At 39.6% G+C, this 22053-nt stretch overlaps 1 protein-coding gene across 1 annotated transcript in view; it reads left to right on the forward strand.

Annotated features, from left to right (window-relative positions):
• Positions 1 to 1433: 1433 nt before the first annotated feature.
• The window catches only part of WSB1 (WD repeat and SOCS box containing 1), a gene marked incomplete in the record, with an annotated part of 110050 nt that continues 89430 nt past the window's right edge, over positions 1434 to 22053 (forward strand). Inside the window, 3 exon segments of the mRNA XM_044054642.1 lie at positions 1434 to 1770; positions 16324 to 16492; positions 19973 to 20232. Of these exon segments, the coding sequence (XP_043910577.1) occupies positions 1731 to 1770; positions 16324 to 16492; positions 19973 to 20232 (469 nt within the window).

Consider the following 22053-nt stretch of genomic DNA (forward strand, 5'->3'; position numbering starts at 1 on the left):
GAGAAATTGACCTGGTCTCCTTTTGAACCTGCAGTTTCCACGGATTTGAAATTTTTCTCTTGGAAAACTGCTTTTCTTTTAGCTATTACCTCTGCTAGAAGAATTTCGGAATTGCAAGCACTCATGGCTGTGGAACCCTTCCTTATTTTTCATCAGGACAGGGTATCTCTACAGACTAATCCCACCTTTATGCCCAAGGTGGTTTTGGCAGTGGCCTTGAATCAATCTATTCATTTGCCAATCCTTTTATCCTAATCCTCAAAGCGAGGAAGAAAGTCTTTTGCACTCTTTAGATGTGCACAGGCAGCTTCATTTATACCTGGACAGGACCAAGATATTCCGGAAATCTGATCAGTTGTTTGTCGCTTATGCTCCTACTGTTCATGGGAAAGCAATCACTAAGCAAACTATTTCCAAGTGGATTGCCCATTGCATCAAGTTCTGTTACTCTTATCATGGTAATCCAGTTTCTGTTAATGTTAGGACTTATTCTACCCGGGCTACTGCTACTTCAGCAGCTTTTCTTTGTGGGGTTCCTATCAAGGATATTTTGGAGGCTGCTACTTGGAGTTCTGTACATACTTTTTCTAAGCATTACAACCTCCCTCTCTATTCTAAATCCAGGGCCGCTTTTGCTTCTGCGGTTTTGTGACTGCTCCCTCTGTTTCTCCTCCCACCACCCTTTCTTTGGGACTTAACCCTACAGTTATGACTGCAACAGTGAACCACGAAGGACACAGTACAGTTGTGTACTCTTACCATAAATGTAGATGTTCGAGTGTGTTCACTGTTGCAGTCTGGGTTTCCCTCCATCTTACCCCCTCTTTTGTTTTTTTCTTTGAGTATTATCTGTTATGAGGTAGTTTGGCTGATGAGGTTTTGGGCATGGTTTCTTTTTTAGCCTTTTCTTTCTGGGCACCTGACATCTGGGGCAAGAAAAACTGGGGAAATGGCGTCAGCTGAGGTCTTTATACCTTCTGGCGCATTGACGTCAGGATAAAAGCGACCTCAGCTGACGCCCGATCCAGACTTTGTGACTCTGGCCTATCGGGGGCTGCTGCTCGCAGGAAGAACCCTACAGTCATGACTGCAACAGTGAACACACTCGAACATCTACATTTATGGTAGGAGTACACAACTGTACTGTCTTCTTTACTTCCAGCAAATACAATTTACAACTAAACAAGCACGGACAAACCAAACTGCATTCAATATCTACGCTCTATAGAGGCTTATATCACTCACACTCCAAAATAAACAGGATGGGGTGAGGCATGCAGCTTGGAAGCAAAGATTAACCTCTTAAAATCAAGTATTTCTATTTATATTTAAATACCCAAAGGGCAAAAGCTCAGCGCCGAGAATATTCCTAAGCGAGTTGCACACGGTGACAGCTGCTAATACCTACCCTCGCCAGAAGTCACGCCCTGCCGCGCCTCCAGATGCTGCACTCCAATTAGTTCTCAGCCCGATAGACAACGCCATCAAGCTAGTGAGCGCCATTTTAGGAGCTGCACTCCTACTTTACATTGGTTGTAAGGTTCTTAGGGCTAATTTGTTATTCGTTTTACGGAATAAGTTTATTTTTAGTTCTTTTGAATTTATATTTTTGACAGGAAGTGTGTTCGGTGGTAGGCGCACTACCAGGTTTCTTTCGTTGCAGTTTACAAGAGAGCAAATTGCATATTCTTGCTGCACAGTATTTGTATTACCAAGTGTCCGATATTTAGATGGCCAGCTTTCCAGAGTTTGTAAACGAAGCAGACATTGGTAAGTATTAAGCGAACGTCGAGTGGAACTTTTGATTTATTGGGGCGGGGTGATACCATGTACGTCGTTTTATGTTCATAATTGTTTCATTTGTTACAAAGAAAACGCCCAAACTGTTGTGCGTTTAAAACAATTTTTATACAACTTTCTGAATTCGTAACCTAATTAAAATGGATAACCATTCTGTCCATAACTTATCCCACAATGTTTAAAAAAAATACCATCGAATTATTTTATGACTTTACTATTGTACAGAAGCCTTCTGCGTGTGATGAAAGTTATTTGACTTTGGTGTTATTTTCCTCATCCATTATATATATATATAATCGATAGCATTTTCGTTTTGCATCGCAGTTCTTCGTACCCGTGGTAACATGTTTTGGAAGGTAAAATGTGGGATGTTTCTGAAAAGTCCTTCATAAAAATCTCAAGGCTTGCGCTGTATTTGGCACGTAGCATACTTTTGACTGCGCGTGCGTGGTGCCTAATTTTTAGGGTATATGTATACTCTTCGCAGAAAGACCAATAGTTTGCGGTATAAAACACTGCACGTCATATTAACTGCCATACAAAATAAACTTCAGTCGCATAGTTAAGTAATACTAAAATATTCAGTCAGCAGAAACTTAACATTGTTTTGCAAGATGGCATATGTCTCAGCTGTCCAGATTTGTGTCTGCAGTTTTGATCTTTCTATCAATTGCGGTTTTCTGGCAAATCATTGAGGACCGAAGTCCCTAAATAATAATATAAGTTTACCTCTTTTTGGATCTATGTTCCCAATTATATTCGCTATAAGTGGGGAGAGGTATGATGTACACTGAAAGAATATTGAGAAATTGATGTGGCGGCTTGGCACAGCAGTGGCTTGATTTTTTTCCGTTGTAATTTGTTTTCAGCCTGTTTCTGTGTGTGTGTAGCTAGTGTAGTAGGGCAGGTTATTTTCTCCTGGAAGTGACCAGGGGAGTTCAGCCAATGTTTGCTCTCATTATGGAAGAAGGAGTCTGTCTTTCCGATGGCAGTCATATCTTGGAGTGGTAAGAAATGGAGCATTATTTTTCCTGCCTAAAGTGTGGGTAGATGGTTTGGTTATGAACAAAGAGGAAAAAAATGGGGATATGTCATGGAGCTTTGGGGGGGCCCCTTGGATAATAAGTGATGTTATGGGGGCCATGTAAAATTCTATGTTAAAGGATTTGCTTGAGGTCTGAGACCAGTGTCTATAGGAATCTTGTAGGAAAGAAATCTACTGTACTGAAGCTATTAGTTGGGTCTTTGAAAATAGTGTATTTAGTCTCTGATGTGGATAGATTTCATTTTAAACAATTATTGGAAGACACTTCATGTTAGACATATTTGTATGTTATTTGAAGATTACGCGCACAGTATTAACTGTTAGTCAACCTTTGGCTTATTTCTCAAATGTCATTGACTGCAACTTTTAAATTTTCTTCACTTGTAAAATGTGTGCCTTAACAGAACACTGATAGCAAAAGTCAGTTAATAGCACAAGACTGCTTTTGTTAATGAAAAAATGCGCAATAATACACACATTAATTTTGTCAACTTTAAGTGTCTTGCTGTTTTGTGGTCCTTATCTGCTGAGTTTGGTTGAACAGTAGTATTACAAGGAAGAGACTGTTTTTGCCATATAACTGACAAAAGCTAATGCATTTGCTTGCTCTTGCATGCGCAGTAATTGTGACCATACTTAGTGTTTCGTTGAAAAATAAATAGTAGCAGCAATGGGCATCAGTGTGCCAAAGTTTAAGGCAATGGATATAGGTTGCGTTGTTTTCTTGTATACAGTGCAGGTGTTGGGTCTATATTTGCTAGTCTACTGTGCCTATGCAGTTTTACATTAAAACATGTATTGAAACTTTTTCCTACCGACATGAAGTTGTACATAAGACTGTGTGTTACACCAGCTAATTATCCATGGAAAAGCATAACAACATAAAATATCAGAGAGAATTTAAAAACGGTAATTTAATTTTTGCAAAACATAAGAGTGGTTAGCGCTTCATTTTTTTTAACTTATAAATAGTACTATTGTAACAGTTTTATGAAGGCGTGAGTGTGTTGTGCATTTTTGTGCGCGGTGGTGGACAGGTGTTCATCCGCAAGTTCAGGTGGCACTGCACCTGAATGGGGTAAAGCAGATAAGGGATTTCGTACTTCTGAGATCTTGTCAACTCACAATTTGTTTCCTGGTTTTATAGGCTGAATCAAATAAATGCAACAAACTTTTTTCCTGCTTTTAGTGTTTTGCAGTACCTACTTATTCTTAAATTTGGATGTCCTAGTTTGAAGTGAAACAGAACCACCACACAGGTGTTTAATTAGTAACTAGCCGAACAAAGTTGAGAGTGGGTATTTAGTACAAAGTTTTACATCTTTTCCGTCATTCTTTCACTTTGACTGTGTCCCTGTCTAATGTTGTTGCCCTGTTGTGTATTAACCTCTGTTTCAAAAGAATAAAATGGATGAAATAACTGGCATTTATTAATCATTAGCCCACTTGGTACCCGGGTGTGGTGTCCATTGTCATCTCCCTCGATTGCGTTGCCACTTCTCACACAAGCCATCCATCTGTTTGGGCACTCGTTTCTTGTTGCTTTCTTTCTGTGTGTCCCTTATAATCTTTGCCAGATTGTCTTCTGGTTTCCTCCACATAAGCCCAAACCACTGTCATTCACTACCCATGAGACTCTGTGGCAGTTGGTTGCAGCCTTTTTGATTCTCATTTTGACCTCTTCAGACTTCCCATCTCAACCACCCCTCCCAGGTACTTTAAGCTATTAACTTGTTCCACAATTTTTTCTTTTCTGTCTCATTTCTTGGTGTCTGATTTTCCTCCAGTTGTTGACATTACACGTCTTCTGTGCTCTGTTTAATTCTATATGCCTTTGATGTTGCATTTCATTCCCCCTGTCCCTTGCTTGAGTTCTTGTTCAGTGCATGCCTGTAATGCCACATCAGCATACAACAGCTTTGTTAATTTGTCCCCACTGACATTTGCTAATGTAGTCCCTCACCAGCACGAATGTCAGTGGACAGAGAGATGGATCCTGGTGCATACCCACTCACCCTAGGAACCCCTCTGAGAGCCCAGACTCTGTTCATACTTGTCATTGCTGCCTTGTATGTGGCCTGTAATAATTCTGTCAGTGTTTCTTGGACTTAAAACTATAGCAGGGCTGCTCAAATCAGCTTTCTTAGAATCTGACGTGATTCCTCCATGTCTAGGAATATAATCCTCTTTGTGAGGTATTTCTGTGGCCTTTCCAGTGTGTGTTGTAGATGTCTTGTGAGGTATTTTCTAAAAGGGACGTTTTACTCTGTAGTGGGTCTGAGTGAGTAGAGGGGAACAATGACCTTTATTTATTTCTGGATGAGAAACCTTTTGTGATGAGGTGTGCCATGTAGAAGGATTTCCTGACTACTGTAGCGATGTGCTTTATCAAAGGAGAGACTACTGTCCACCTGTGTCCCAAGGTCTCTTATCACACTTTCGGTGTTGAACTACAACATAGGCAGTATGCTTATGGGTATAGAGTTTTTTACCAAAGGGTATGACAATGCACTTTTGGCATTGAGCTTGAGGCCATGGCTTTGACACCAGGCATCTGTCTGCAGTGAGGCCCTTTTGTAGGATGTCCACATCATTAGGAGTTTCGATTTATTGCTCCTAGTTTGCAGTCATCTGCGAACTTCATTATCCAAAGACCTTCTGTGTTAGCCTGTACTTCAGAGAAGTAGATACCAAACAGGAGAGGACCCAGGACTGAACCCTGTGGTACTCCACTATTCACTGGTCTGAAGTCGGATTTGGAGTCTGTTACTTTCACAGTGTGGGTTCTGTCAGTGAGCCAGTTGGCAACCCGTCTTTTGACAGTGATTTATACCTAGTTTAATGAGTTTGTCTTTAATTCCAGAGTGGGGGATAGTGTCAAAAGCCTTGGCAAGATCTAGATAGGCTGTGTGAACCACCTTACCCTCGTCTACGGCTTTGGTGACTACTTCAAAGAAGTCTTACCAGGTTTCGGAGACATGATCTGCCTCTTACAAACCAGAACTGGGTGGGGTCCAGAGGTTGGAGATTACCAATGTCTTTGTTTATAAGTTCCATGATAATACATTCCACGGCCTTGCAGACCAGGCTCGTCAGGCTAATGGGGCGGTAGTTCCCAGGGTCTCTGGTGGCTCCCCCCTTGTGGTGTGGGATAACCGTCGCTGTGCGCCTTTCAGCAGGCACAAAGCCTGAGGTGAGGCTATGATTGAACATGGTATTTATGGTGAGTGCCAGTTCGTTCTGTAGTTTGTGTAGAACGCAGCCTGGGATGTTGTCTGGTCCTATGAATGCTGTGTTCTTGGCTTTGGGAGAGTTTTTTTTTTTTTTTACCTGTGCAGCTGTGATTACAGGAACTTTGCATTCTTCCGGTATAGCGATGGGTTCTTTAGGGGGTGAGAGGGGGGTAAAGTGCTATCTGCCAGGATGTTGGCAATATCAGTTGGGCCTGTATATTTAGGGCCATTGTGCTGTACAGATCTGAGAGTTGCCATTGAGATTCTTGACATAGCTATAGAATGCTTTGTGGTTGTGTCTAGAATTGGTGGCAAGTTTGTTTTTCGTAACTAGCTTTGGAGGATTTTATCAGGGATCACAGCTTCTTACTGAGGCTGACTAGGGAGCACCTCCACTCATGGGAGTTTACTCTTTTGCAACAGTTTCTTCCTTCTGTTGTACAGTTTGTTTATGGCAGTGTACCACCAGATTGGCTTCCTTTTTTGGAGGATAGCATCTTGGTTCTGTTTTGGGATAACACACTCCATGCATTCGTGTAAGTGCTTATAAAGTGCAATTGTGTAGGATTCAGTAGTTGTAACTGTATTGTTCATCTGCATGGGTGTCATGAAGTTCACCACTTCTGTCTTAAGAAGCATGAAGTTGGCCTTGGAGAAATTTTTTACCATGGTTTCCTTAATGGGGGAAGGATGTGGATATCTAGGGTAATTAGCTTATGGTCTGATCGGACCAATGAGGCGATGACGTCAGGTGTGGAACACCAGTTTATGAATTCCAGAAAGCGTTGTGTGAAGGAGTTGGTACATGAGTAGTTTTCCATGTTACTGGTGGGGTAGTTGAACTCGCCCATTAAGGTGTTTTGTTGAACCCTGATATTTTCCAGTACATCAAGAAAAGAGGAGTGGGAATCTTGGGGCATGGTGAGGGATCTGTAGCAAGCTACAATTTGCAGTTTTGCCCAGAGTTAGTTGCGTTTGGATAACCTCAGCTGCATTATGCTGAACAACTAGCCTGGAGGTGTGGATATCCTTAATGAATATGGACACACCTCCGCCTTTGGTGTTCAAATTCATGCAGGTTACATGGCTGAAAAGTGTGGTATGAGTTATAGCCTGGTAGTGCAGGGGTGCTCTCTGGAGCCTTGAACCAGGTCTCAGTCACTACTCGGATATCAATGTTCTCCATTTTAAGGAGTGCCTCGAGTGAGTGCATTTTGAGATTTAAACTTCTAGCATCGAGTAGCATCAACCTCAGTTTTTGCCTGTTCTGTTACGGTGGTGAATTTGTCATTTGAACCTTGCCTAAAAAGCACTATTGGGGCGGCAAGAACCTTAGCCAGTATCCAGAAACCCTGGGGTGATATGTGCAGCCCATCTCTGGCAAAGCGTTGTGGTCTGTCAACCATGTCATCCCAGGCAAACCTGATACTGGATCCCTTTTAGAATGACCGCAGAAGCTTAGCCAATTGTTGAAGTCGATCATTTTGTCCTTGTACTGTGGCAACATTCTGGGTGATGGCAGAATGCTACTCAGGGCTAGGGTCATACCTGCCTGGGCTACAAGATCGGAGAGCTCTTCCATGTCTCTCTTCATGTAGTCCAGCGAGGTATGTCTCGGGTCGTTCACGCCAACATGGACAATGACAGTCATATTTGTACTTGTGAAGTGACCTGAGTGTGTGGGTTGTGGCGGATCCTGGCACCAGACAGGCAGCTGACAGTAACCTTCTCCTTGTTTAGCCTGGTGAGTGGGGACATCAGTGTGCCTGACTATAGTCATCTATGACTAGTGCGTTGGGTATGTTTTGCCTTATTGGCTGTGGTTGAGTGGCACACGAGTCTGCGGGCTATGTGTCATTTGGGTTGTGTAGGGGGGGTGGAGGTTGCTTGCATTTCTGCTTTGGAGGTCTCTGTTGCTTTAGCAGATTATTATTGAGAGCCTCAGCGAATGTTTTTGTGTTTGTGTGTGGAGTTTGGTGGTGTAGATATAGTGAGACTATGTGATGGGTGTGGTGAAGTGTTTACTTCTCTTCACTGTCAAGTTAACTCTTGGTTGGAGAGAGCTTTACCTCCAGTTTGGCTAGATAAGTGCATCTCTCACAGGTTATAGTGTTGGGTGGTAGGAGGAGAAAGTTCTTCATTAGCACTCTTCAAGAAAAATCTTGAGTGGATGGGAAGTAGGAAGTACACCCCCCAGGGATCACTTCTGTGTCTCTGCTCGACAGTGGCACAGGAAAATAACTTTCTTGGGTGGTGTAAGTTGGCTAGGCTTACGTAGGCCCTTGGGCCGATAGCCTAGTACCTACCTATGAGAGGGTTGTCTGTGTACATGAGGCAATTTCTACATTGCCCGAAGATGCCCAGATTCATCAGATAGACAGGGGAGAACACTGTGAGCTGACCCTTGGATATGCCTGAATAAAAAACAACATTTTCCTCTAGATAAGTGAGGAAAGTGAGTACAAGAGTTGTTTTTCTCTACGCAAGTGAGGAAAGCAAGTACCAAAAACTGTTTTCCTCTAGTAATGAGGAAGGTTGAGTGCTGTAGTAATTAGGTTATTTAGTACTTACAATAAGTTCTGAACAAGTGCTGATCACGAATAAGCAAATTCAAGTGCTAAAACTAAGAATCTGTATCTGGACTAAACTAGTTACAGGTAGGTGTGTGTGTGTGTATGTATATAAACACATTTATTGAATTATCACATAAGACGTAGGCAAACATAACTTTTATTTAAAAGGTAAACCATGCTAATATGATCACAACAAACGCCATGTTTTTATATAATTCTCTCATCAGTCCAACTCTACATAAATTGCTTTATTCCTGCCTTCCATTAAATCATACTCCTTCTCCAAATTATTATTCTGCATGTAATTTTCCCACAATTTCCATTTTCTATGTAATTTGCTTCTACCCTTTTCTAAAGTTCCCACTTCCCATTATTTTAACTGTTACAGTATTTTCTACTTCGTTTGATTTGGACTTTGACATCCATTTTGTAGTAATTGCTTTTTCTGGCACCCACCAGAATTAAATGCAAGGCCTTACAGGATCTGAATTGCCAGTGCATAGTATCTTAATTAAAAAAATAAATTACTTACACCAATTTGCTCACCCAGTATTTCTGATAGTGAATTTTTGGAATCTGCAAACCTATATTCCCAGTTACTGCTTTCTTCCATATCACATCTGCAACATTTGTAGTCTACCTCAGGACAATTTTCTTTTGAGTCTGAGGTATAAAAATACCTATGCAAACAGTTCCAAGCAAAACTCCTAATTTTCTAGACTTTGTTGCATATTTGGGAGCCATGTGTCCTCCTTTTACCTTTTGAATTGCTTATCCAGTCTTTTCTAACTTTTTCTGATTTCTATATGTTGTATTGATTATTCACGTTTACAGAAACTTCTGTTCTAGATTAAACTAAAAACTCCTTTCTTTCAGGGCAGAACTTTCACTTCGGATTCCAATATCTTGGTTCCTTAATTTTTTTTCCAGTACATTCCAGCTCCTAATTGCAATCATCCTTAACAATAGAATCTCCTTTCTCCATTCTCGTTTTGGCTTTGAATACTTTCAGCTGATTTATAATAATCCTGTATGGTGGTGATTGTTCCTCTTAAGGATCTGCATCCAAAACTCCGCTCTCTTTTTATTTCTTATTCTCCACCACGCTTCATCTTCCTTTTCTACTTTGAATTGTAGCTTTCTGCTTATGTTGTGTGTATGACCCTTAACTGTATAGTTCTAAAGTACCACTTCAAGTCAGGTAATATAAACTACCTTGTTTTGTTGGAAAAATCAACTTGTCCTACTTGACCCTTGCCCTCTTCCTGTCCCAGATAAAATCCTTCAGCTGTTTATTACTTGTCCACTTCCTTTTCTCTGGTTAACTTAAGATATGTCTGACCTATATATAAAAACATTTTTAACTGCTTGTATCTTGCTATTCGTATCCATAAACAAGAGCTTCCAGTTTCTTTTTTTTTTTTTTTTTGGTCACTTCCCACATATACTTAGTTGCCTTATGAGAATCATATTTAATCTATACTCTTAAATACTTTTAATTTTAGCAGTTTCCCATAAATATGGGTTTTGCTGAAATTCTTTTGTGGGCACATAGTTTACCGCTATAGCCTTCTTGTCTTCGTTAGTTTTATATCCTGAAAGATGAGACTGTTTCAGAATGTTCCGTAATGCTTGACATGTCCTTTTCTGGTTTTATCCGGTAGAAAATGTTTACCAGTTAAACACGCAACAGAGTTGCTTCCTGTCTAATTACAAAATAATATTGTCTGCAAATAAAACAGGCTTTTCTTGTTTGCCATACAAATTTAACCTCAAATTTGAGTCCCTAATCTTCTTTGCAAGTGGCTCCAAATGTAATGGAAATAACATAGGGGAGAAATCCCACCCCTGCCTGGCTTCTCTGTTCACACACAACAGAGAGAGACCCTCCCACTTCAGTTTTTGCCACTGATCCGCTCGTATGTCCTACTAACTCATGTTGTATCAGGGAAAGCAAATGCTTCCATTGCCCTACTGTTGAAATCCCAGCTTTCTCTGCATCAAGACTGACCAACAACAGCGGTATTTTTCTTTCTTTCCATTTCTTGGCTCATTGTTCTGTTAATGTCTAATGTTTGCCTCCCCTCCACAAAACCACTTTCATCAATATCTGTCAGTAACACGTATGCCATTCTTTTAGCATATAGACATAAATGCTTAAAGTTGAAATGGGTTTTTGTATGAAGGGGAGTCTTTACCGTCTTTAGGTATTAAAGCTACCATGGCTTCCTTCCAGAATGATGTTGGTTTCCTTCTTTCTTTTTTAAAATGCTGTTAAAACCTCTCATCGTTATCACTTTTGTTCCTTGTAGCTTCCAAATTTCTGCCGGAATACTATCTCTTCCTGGAGACTTTATTGCTGATTTATACATGAGTTTTTATCTCATCCCCTTCTTTCTTAATAGTTGAGCCTCAGCCTCTAACCTTGGCATACCCAAGTCTTCTGTAAATATTTGCGTTTGTATTTTTATTTCCACATTCTCTGCTTTATACAAATTTTCTTAAAATTTCTGAAATATCTCTTGATACCTGTACAGAATCTCTGATTATTTTTCTTGTTAGAGGCTCCCTAAGTTTAGCAACAACTTTTTGTGCTCTGGAGTTATCAAAAAGAAAAAAAATGCTTAACGGCAATCTTTCTAAAGTCATGCATATTATCCAGATACCCCTTATTTTCTCTCTAGCTCTCTGCAGTTGCAGATCTTCTTTTATGAGATCCCCTTTATTCTACATTACTCTAACTTTTGTCAGCCTCTCTAAATAATTTTTAACCATATCTCTCATTTTATTTTTGTTCTGCTTTTAAGCTTCACTTCCATTTTATCCCATTCACTGTCTATCATCTCTAATAACTCATAATTTCCATTACCCATTTCTTAAATGCCTCTTTTAACAGATGTATATGAAGGAGTGCCAGTGTCTCAGTTGTACTTAATTACCCTGCATTTTTGTTTTATTGGCACATTATCTGAAATGGTGATTGGATGTCAAAGCTTTCAATTAAATGCACACGTTCCTGTGAAATATAATTAAGCAATAACTGATGACTGGGTATGATATCACAGGATTAACCCATGGTTGGCACGGTGTAATCATGAGGGTGAATAACATTTATGTAAGGTAGAAATTGCTTATATTTCTTAAATGGGAATATTCTTCCTCGTGTGATGTACTGCACATGCGTATGGGAGATGTGTGCTGAGCAAGCCTGGGGAACAAGTGCTGTTCAGGAAAAGCAACCACTTTTCTCAGTTGCTGTTTTTTCCTTAATGCAAAAAAACTACACAAAGCTCAACATAATGAGGGGAACAGATGCCCCAAAAGAGGGACAGACTTTATTAATCTTTGAATCTTGCAAAATCTCCTCCTGCAGTAATTTTCTATTAGTGTCTGTTGGTCTTTAATGACTTGTCTGCAGTGGCTTGCCATATTTAGGAGGAAAAGACCAAAAACTATAAGGTGATAATCTGGGCAGTTGAGAGGTATGAGAGTCTACTGAGACTTTAGGCTGGACGGTGCAGAAATGCAAGGAAAATCTGGTAATACTATCTTCCGGTATCTGCCTTTTTGGGATAGGGTTGGCATTGGTTTACTGTTTTGCTTGCCAGACCACAAGAAATAATGTGGATGGACTGTGCAGTGCTTCATCCTGTTAACCATCTAACTTGTAAATGGAGTCTGCTGCTACTTCCTTGGACCTTTGGTTTTTTTTTTATTATTGTACCTATGGGTCAAGCCTGAAAATCCACTGATCATTGGTGTACCAAGTTAAATGTAAAATCTGTTTAGACACAGACTTGCCTGATTTGATGCTTTCACAAAGTAGAATGGAGCAGGCAAATCAGGAGGGCTGCAAAAAACACCTACCATTTAAGTAAGAAATAAACCACTAAGCGCATTTCAGGAGAGAGAAATTTGCTATACATGTGTCCCAGGGTTGCAGTTTGAAAAATTAAGTCTGAACGCTTTTCTAGTTAGATTTATATACTGCATTGCTGTTGAAAGAAAGTGTTTTTCTCTGTAAATAGAAAAATGGTGACTCCCTAGCTTCACAGAACTTTGAGGAGGAAGCTGAAAGACTGTTCTGAAACAGTGACTGCTGTGGATGTAAACTGGCTCCTATAATAGATGTTTACCTAGGATGTGATTAATTACTGGATTCAGAGAAAGGTGATGAAAGTAATTGTATCTGATGAAGTCTCTTCAACTTATTTAAAAAGGAGATGAAAGCATTTGGATATTCTACAATTTTAACCTTATATTATAATAACATTTTGGTGTGTTCATATAAACATTTGTCTGCTCCATTCTACTTTGTGATTGACTAGTGATTTGATGCTTTGCAGAATACTTTGGGGGGGTTGTTCTTTCTCCCTCATTTGGATTATTTTGACAATACCTGTACACGAGTTCTGCTAATATCGTGTTGGTATGCTGAGTTACTAGGAATGGGTTGCATCTCCACTCAAGGGTGGATTGGCTTGGGCTCTGATTTTAATTGCCCTTCTAAGGCAGATTTATTTTTATCTTCAGTATTTCCCCTTCTCCATTTCTCCATCCAGTTTAGAGTTGCCAGGTGCCCTGAGACAGTGAGCTGTGGGCATCTCGGGCACATGCTGATGTTTCAGGATGTTCTCACCCCAGTCCTTAACCAGATGTTAGAGTTTTAGGAGTAGCACTGCAGACATCAAGGATATGCTAGACCCTCTCCGCAGTTTGTGCTCTGCGCTTGGTTGATAAACTGGGGTATATCCCAAGTGAAGTAATAGTACTTTGTCTGTTTAGTATTTTAATATGGCTTACAGAAATGTGTATATGAACAGGATAACCTTTGGTAAAATAGAACACTAGGGGAAGGACTTGTTGACCCCCCCCCCCCCACACACACACACACACGCTACTCAATTTGATGGCTCTACTGCTGACTGAAGGCATTTCCTGGCAGGTGATCTGACCGCGGCACTTGTGTCCCTAATGATCTCATGTTTTGGGAGTTTTAACTTTTCACCAAGTACAAGCATAGCACGGTGCACATCTCAGAATATTGTGCATCTGCATGAGGGGGGGGGGTTACATTGTGTGCTGATTGTGCATAAGTCTATATGCAGTGTTTTTGGTGTGTGCTGTATTTCCTAGTATCCACAACAAAACTTGCGCTTGCCTGGGAACCACATGCAGCTAAAAAGAACACACAAGCATGTCTCCCGCTTACGTAAGGGGCAGTGGGGAGTTTAGTGTGCTGCTTGTACCCGTATTCCCACTCAGTTTTGCATGGGTGTGCATATGTACATATACATGAATGTACTTTAAGCACTCACGGCTGCATTTTTAAGCTGAGGAAGAGGTCTGGGACAAAACGAGCATTGTTGCTTCAGGGTTGGCATCATACATATCAGAAGTTTTCAGCACACAGTGTAGTAAGGGCCATACACTGCTAGGTTTGTATTATGAACAAATCCTCCTTTTATATTGGAACTGATTGTCTGAATACTGTTGTTGATACTGTTCGAGTTGCTCTGTCCTTTAGTGTACTATTGTACTTCCTTGACTGGGCCAACTGCTGTTCATTTGGATTAGCCCACTTGAGTAATTACCAGTTGCCTGTATGAAGGGAGCCCATATTAACTTAAACTGTGCAAATTGAAGTTCTAGAGCTATGATCCCAGAAAATGGGGGTGTAGAGATTAGATCCAGCTGCAGGTTCTTCAAGTTATGCTGCCCTCTCAAATGAGAAGTTCAGGGGAAACTATTTCTACTGCCATTTCTTGGGATATCTTTGGGTGCTACTTATCTATTTTCTGTCTGTTTTATCTGACCTCAGAATGTGACCACTCCATGCGCGTGTGTGTGTGTGTGGGGGGGGCAGTAAACTAAGGGAAGTGTCTGATTTCATCTTTAATACTGTGTTCCCTAAGAAACTATTGCATTATGCTATCCAGGTATGTAGTTGTAACCTGCAGCAGAATACCTGTTACTCTGTCCAGGTAACTTGTCGAGACCAGCAGCAAAAGTAATGACAATTGTATGTATTTTTAAACTAAACGTAATGTTATTGAAATGCTACTGGAAATATGTTAATAGTATGAACTACTGCTGACTTGCCTGTCATTTTAAACATGCTAATCCAGCAGTGAGGCTGACATTGAAACCTTTAAAGCATCACAAGTACTACCACTAAATAATAAAATTGTGTTGCATTTGTTGATGTGAACTGTGGGGAAAAACCAAGCACAGAGTTGTAAGGACCATGGGGACCCATGGACAATGAGCTGTCCTTCATTCACCACAAGTCCACTGTCACAAAGCCCCTTTTCTTTCTGCAGCTCATTTTAGAGAGTGGCATCTAGAGGTTAATTATCTGGCACTCAGGCCTGTCATTGTACCAGTACAAACTCTTGCCACAGCTAGGGTGATCAAAATGCTTTCTCACTAAGAAAATAAAGGGTCTAAATCACAAAAGCTACAATGATAATTTTGAAGCTCTTTCCCTTTACTCACTGTCTTACTACTGAGGAGTGATCCCTGCTTAACTTTCCGAGCCTCCTCTGATCCCATTCTTTTTGGTTTACTAAACATTCACAAATCCGGCGTTGCGGAAATAATAAACCTCTTCTGAAACGTAAACGGAACATCCAGAAAATACCACTTGTCTGTAATCGCCTTCCTCCTGCATCCCCAATTCTAATCAAACTTAGGAATATGTGGATGGGGAAACCTCAGGTTTTACCCAGGCTTGGCACTCTTGTCCCTTGTGGACAGAATTAACATGCAGATCTCTATCCAGGGTTACTGTTGCACATAACATAAGGATCTTTGGGAAATACCACTTAAATGCTAGTTTACAACTTTTTGGGTGTGCATAAATAGGCTTCAGTAAGATCTTCATGGCTTATTGGCCTAGTCAGTGTAATGGCAACTGCTAACTGAACACTTTTATTTTACAGCACCCCAAATGGAATTGTTCTGTAGGCTACCACATCATTCACTTAGCTTTGCAGCTGGCCCTGTATGCTGATTTCAGTTTTTACTGTAAATGTATGTTGCATAATGTGTGTAATGGTATTAACTTGCTTTAACTTGCTGTAAAATGTGTACAACTAGAGTAGTGCTGTAGGCTGTACATTGTCACATTACTTGTACAGTCATTGGGACTCATGGGTGATGAGCTACTAACATTTTATTTTCTATTTTTTAATGTCGTTTTAATATGTATTTGGCTGGGTAAGTGTATTGAAAGTCAGTAACTAAAACAATTGTGTTTCTGCTTGTGATGCTTTGTCATCTCCTATAATGTGTATGTATTTCTTTCATGTGTGATGATAACATTTTTGCAGTGTTGGGGAATTTTATATTTGTTATACTTGGTGGTTTGAGCAGGTGGCATGTTCTGAGCTTTAAATTTCCCTCTGTAGGAAGACCAGTTGTCAGACTGCTGGAAATCTGGTGCGTTGGGACAAATGTTAATTCTCATGCATAACAAATCCTCCTGCAGCAGAGGTCAATGATTTGTATTTTGAAACCTCTCTTGTGGTGGTTTGTTTACCCAAGCAAGCGTATTAGTGTGATTTTTGTATAGTTTAATTTGTTCAAATTTGCATCCTGTTGTATTTACGTATATGAAAAGATTCTTTTGAAGTAATTGTTTTTCTCCCCATCTTCCCTTTTTGTACAGCAACTTCACACCTCATTGGAGAACTTTCAACACCAGCATCCCCTTTTATTCAAAAATCGGGCCGTGAAACATGGACAGTTGCATTTGCTCCTGATGGATCTTATTTAGCTTGGTCTCAAGGTCATCGTGTTGTTAGACTTATTCCCTGGTGTCGGTGTCTGAAGCGCTTGTAAGTACAATTTCCCACCACCAAAAGTGATTAAAAATATGATGGAATATGCTTTTAAAAATGATGTGTAGAAGACTTAGTTAATGCCAGATTACTTTGCTTATTTCATTACTTGGTGGTCATAACTTGTCTTGGTTGGTCATTATAGATATGTACCCGTGTCTTTGTTTCAAATGTTGATGCCTTCTTTTAACTGTGTTTAATCTATTCTTAAAACTGCAGACAGCCAAACATAAAATTATGTTAGTAAATTTCAGTGCCTGGATTGTGTTTAAAATAGTTTTTTTGGTCCAATGTTCTGACTACTGTGTAATGAAATTAAGCAAGGTAGTTGGGGTATTGACTATTTGCCTTACTCTTCAGATTGTTTTGCAGAGACTCTAACATAAACGTTCCTAAACTCCAAACCACAAAGCAGAAACGCAATGAAAACAGGAATACCAAGGGCAGGACAAAACTTCTTTATTACACAAAGTTTTGGTGTTGGTAACCCATTAATGGCAATTCATAAGAACAAACTGAGAAATTACTCGGAATACATTTTAAAGTTCATACATACACTTTTTATAACTTCTGAAATGTCTCAAATATATTTTACGTACATAGTTTACCAGTCTTTTAGCATACTTTTTATGTATTAAATAAATCCCAAATAAATGATGTCCTTTTATGCAGAATTCAAAGTGACTTGCTAAAATGCATCACATATTTAACGCACGAAAATAAAATGCATGATGCAACATTTTGAATTAATACATTAATCTAAAATACATTTTTATTTCCCAACATTAAGAACTGATTTTTATGCATACCTACTGTGATGCAAACATTCAGATGTTATTCTAACAAATCAGATGTTGAGATTATTTTCCAAATTCATACTTCGAGGACACAGTGTATGAAAATTAATTATCATTTTACTTTCAAAGTTTGTTCAGTTGCCTTTTAAAATTCCCATAATTGCTCACCGGACGTGCTAATGTACTAAAAAATAAACTCTTGTCCAAACCCCCATGTTTGGACAAAAAATGCATGGCTACAGGACTCTGATTTCTGTCTTCTCACATCACCCAGATGTTCCATAATCCTCACTTTGGCCTTTCTGGTAGTCTGACCAATATACCATACAGTTGGATGACTATCACAACCTATAATATACACTACACCACAACACAACTAACGCAATTATAATATTCTGTGGCCTTATATAATTTACCATTGAACTTTTTCCCATGTAAGTTTTTAACACTATTACAAATGGAACATCTCCCACAGCAGTATGTCCCAACATTTTTACTTGTGTAACCAAAAGGACTTGAATGTAAGCTTTATTATTCAATAACTCATTGCTATACCTACTGTAAGCGATGCGATGGGGGTTTGGACAAGTTTATTTTTTAGTACATTAGCTCCTCCGGTGAGCAATTATGGGAATTTTAAAAGGCAACTGAACAAACTTTGAAAGTGGAATGATAATAAATTTTCATGTATTATTTTCCAAATTCATACCTAGAGGACACAATCTCAACATTTGATTTGTTAGAATAACATTTGAATGCTTGCATCACAGTAGGTATGCATAAGAATGGGTTCTTAATGTTGGGAAATAAAAATGTATTTTAAAATGTTTTATGCATTTTATTTTCTTGTGTTAAATATGTGATGCATTTTAGCACATGTCACTTTGAATTCTGCATAAAAGGGCATAATTTATTTGGGATTTATTTAATACATAACTATACTAAAAGACTGGTAAATGTATGTAAAAAAATATTGTAAGAGACATTTCAGAAGTTATAAAGTGTATGTATGGACTTTAAAATGTATTCTGAGTAATTTTACTCAGTTTGTTCTTATGAATTGCCATTAATGGGTTACTAACAATTTGATTTAATTGTATAATGGAACTAATTAAGTTTACTAATTGAAGTTAAAGGGTGTATATATAGGGACAGAATGATACTGAAAAAAGTGCCAACAGAAGGCGAGAAGCCAAGGTACCAGAATGTTGTGTAATAAAAAAGTTTTGTCCTGCTGTGGTATTCCTGTTTCTGTTTTCATTGTGTTTCTGCTGTTTTGCAGTGACCCCTTTTTAAAATTGGCCATTAACTTCTAAACCAATTTAAATGGTTACATTTGCAAATGAGACTAAAAAAACAGGTGAACTATCAAGTTAGTGTTAATTGCTACCATAGGATCATCGACCTTGGAGGTCATTTCAAGCCTAGCCGTTTTATCCCAGTGTAATACCATAGATACTCTAATTAGTACCCAGGATTGTTTTTGGTAATGCCTACCCATTTCCAAGAGGGTTGTGGATGCTATCCCTAGTAAGAATTTACGGTGCCCCATCCACTAAATTTTGCTGATAATTGCATTTTGTGTAGTGGAACTATATATTACAGTAATTTATAGAAAACTGTGAAAGTACAAACTGATGTCACTATAGAGAATGCTTCTTAAAGACTGACATTTGTACTTTTTAAAATGCATTTACTATTCACCCAATATAATTGACTTAATACTTTTTACAGTGATATTTCAGAAAACACTAGAATGCAGGGAGGTGTCAATGAGCAACGACTATCGATGTACCTGAAACAATTTGGTAAATGCACTCAGAAATTTTCAAAATACACCCCCCCCCCCAAACTGCTCCTAAAGCAGTCTGCATAGCTCAGAAGGCTGCATACCCCCCCCCCCAAATTCCTAGCAGGAGTTCTATTTTTCTAGTCTGTACAGCAGTAGTCTTGAGCTACTGAGACCCATATTTGTAGACACAGTCCCTTCTGGTTAACCAGTTTAATTGCTTAAAAATCTCTGAGCTGCTGTCTGTTGCAGGTAAGTTGCTGCCTCCATGGAGAATAAACCTTTCCTACCCTTGTGCTTTTAGAAGTGGAATAGACTGGCGCAGTTTTAATTGTTCGTAATAACGTTTGGCTATTTTCTCACCTGGGTAATCTTTTTTTTTTTTCCTATGAAGCATAAAAGTCTAATGTGCAAGTAATGCTTGTTGCAGCCTGAATGGTGTCCTCCACTTTCAGAGTCTTTAAGATTGCTGTTTTTCTCTTTCTGAACTAACAGTACTGCTCTTGTATTTTGTATTTTATCTCTGCAAGCAAAAGGCAAACCGTTTTGTGATCACTGCATTTCTAAAACTGGAGTAGGTGCAAGCTGGGTTTCTAGTGTTGCAGATGTTGCTGTATTTTGTCCTTTAGTGCCTATTTTTGTAGGCTAGCTTACCACACAGACAACTGCACAACCTTTTAGATCATGGCTTCTAAATCGTGGGTTTCAGACTTTTCACTTTTTGAGTCGTCCCCCCCCCCCAATCCTTTCCCCTTATTTTGAAGAAAATATTGTACTAAAGCATTGTGGTATGTTCTATTCTGCCCACACACGCTGGAACTCAGAAAAAGCAAGTGGTGAAAGCTGTAAATTGTTTTTTGTATGTGTTGGTAATGCACGTTTTCTCTCCAGTTTGTTAGATGATAATGAAAAGAACAAAACAAACAAGGTACTTCTCCGACAGAACAGCAGTGAGAATCAGAAGACACCAGGTGAACATACTATAGACTGTGGTGATATTGTTTGGGGTCTTGCCTTTGGCTCTTCTGTGCCTGAAAAACAGAGCCGTTGTGTAAATATTGGATGGCACCGGTTCAAGTTTGGGGAGGATCAACTGCTTCTTGCTACTGGACTTGGCAATGGTCGCATCAAAATATGGGATGCTTACACTGGTATGTTTTGCTACATTCTTACTGGATATGTGGTTTGATGTATTTTATTTACCAGGTAGATGGGACTGATTAGAGCAAGTCTTTCAGCTCTGATATTGACCAGAAGTGATGCAGTAGCAGTAAATTTAATTGACCTGCGTAACTAGCTATGCCAGAGTGTAGACTTGAAAATAAAATGGTTTTATGTTGACTGGCTGTGGGTAGAGGGGTGGCAGTAAGTGAGGATGGAAGCCATTTGTCAGCAATATGTAAGAAAGAGACTTGACAGGATATAGCTTTTTCCTGCTAATGCTAATCCTTGATAAGGTCTAAAAAATTTTGTCCTGTTCCTGCAGTTTAGTGCACTAATAGAGCAAGAAAAAGGGTAGCTGGGGTTTGTAGCAGTCATCCAGTGAGGTTTAGGAAACCTTTTTTATGTATGTGCCTGTACCCTCTCATTGACTGTAAAGTATCGTGCCATGTTTTAATGTGAGAGAGCTTTTGCTTCAGAGTACTTGCTTAGTCCTTTTAGGCTTGTTACTGTAGAGTACCAGGTTGCATATGCTGCATTACCTTGGAGCTTTTGCAGTGGAACTGATTAACATCTGTGCATGTACCAATTTAATCTGTAAATGCTTGAGTTTCTATAATATAAATGGTTACATATCTAGATGTAGGCTAGATATGGCTGTAGCTAGCTAGCTAGCTGGCTGTAGCTATATACAGATGTATAATTTTGTGAGTTTCAGTCCATGGCCCTGGCACCGATTTGTTTGTGTCAGGCTGTTCTATAATTTGATTTTGTTGGAGGACTATATAATTGCACCCAGTTTCCATTTGTCTGCAAATCGACTCCAATAGGCTGTCTTTTGACTGGTCTTCAGAGAAGTAAATCTAAAACCGCACAGTGCCCATTACAGATCCTTGTGGTACACCCACTGGTAACTGTTCTAACAGTGAAGGTGGATTCCCTAACCTTAACAGCGTGTGTTCTATATGTGGGCCAGTGTGCTACCCATATAGTTACGAATGGGTTGATAAACTGCTGGGAGAGTTTTTCAGTGATCCCTGAGTGGAGAATTATCAAAGCGACTTCGCTAAATCAAGATAGGGGGTGTGTACTGCTTTATCCTCGGTGGCTTTGGTGACTTTCTCAAAGATGTTCATCAGGTTTAATAAGCATGATCTACTCTTGACAAAACCAAACTGGTTTGGGTCAAGTGTTTTGAGGGCTGCATTTGTCCTGGTTGATTGAGGCCCATAATTCTTTCCATGGCTTTGCTGGGCAGGCAAATGGGTCTGTAGTTCCCAGAGTTGGTTGATGCTTTGTGCAGGGGGATTACTGTTGCTGTTCTTCCACTCCTTTTGCACAAAACCAGTTCTCAGGCTTTTAGGCAGCTAAGTGGTTCTGCTAGGAGGTAGTTTAGATTTAGTATGCAGCCTGGGGTGTTATCTGGGTCTATAGAGGGTGTATTTTTGGCCAGAGTGCTTGAACGACCTGTTCTTTGGAGGTGAATGGTACAGGACAGGTGTTAGGAATGCTGTGGGTATGGCTGGTGAATGGGGGCTGAAATTGTCACAATCTGTCTGTTAAGTTGGTAGTTTTCTGGTAGACAGCACTAAGCCTGAAGTTCATCACAGTTTGGTATTACCTTTTGAGGTTTTCGATTTAGCTGAAGAATGCCTTATGATTGTCTTTAGCTAGGGATGTGTTTCGTAACTTGCTTGGTTTCTGATTTGCTTGCTTGTTTAGGCTATGTAGGGTAGTTGTCTTTTGAGTACATTCTTGGATATATGTTTTATCATATACCTTATACTTGCAGTCCACCAGGGTGGCTTGGT

The sequence above is a fragment of the Protopterus annectens genome, chromosome 13.part0, assembly GCF_019279795.1.
Source record: "Protopterus annectens isolate FY-2018-M chromosome 13.part0, PAN1.0, whole genome shotgun sequence".
NCBI lineage: Eukaryota > Metazoa > Chordata > Ceratodontiformes > Protopteridae > Protopterus > Protopterus annectens.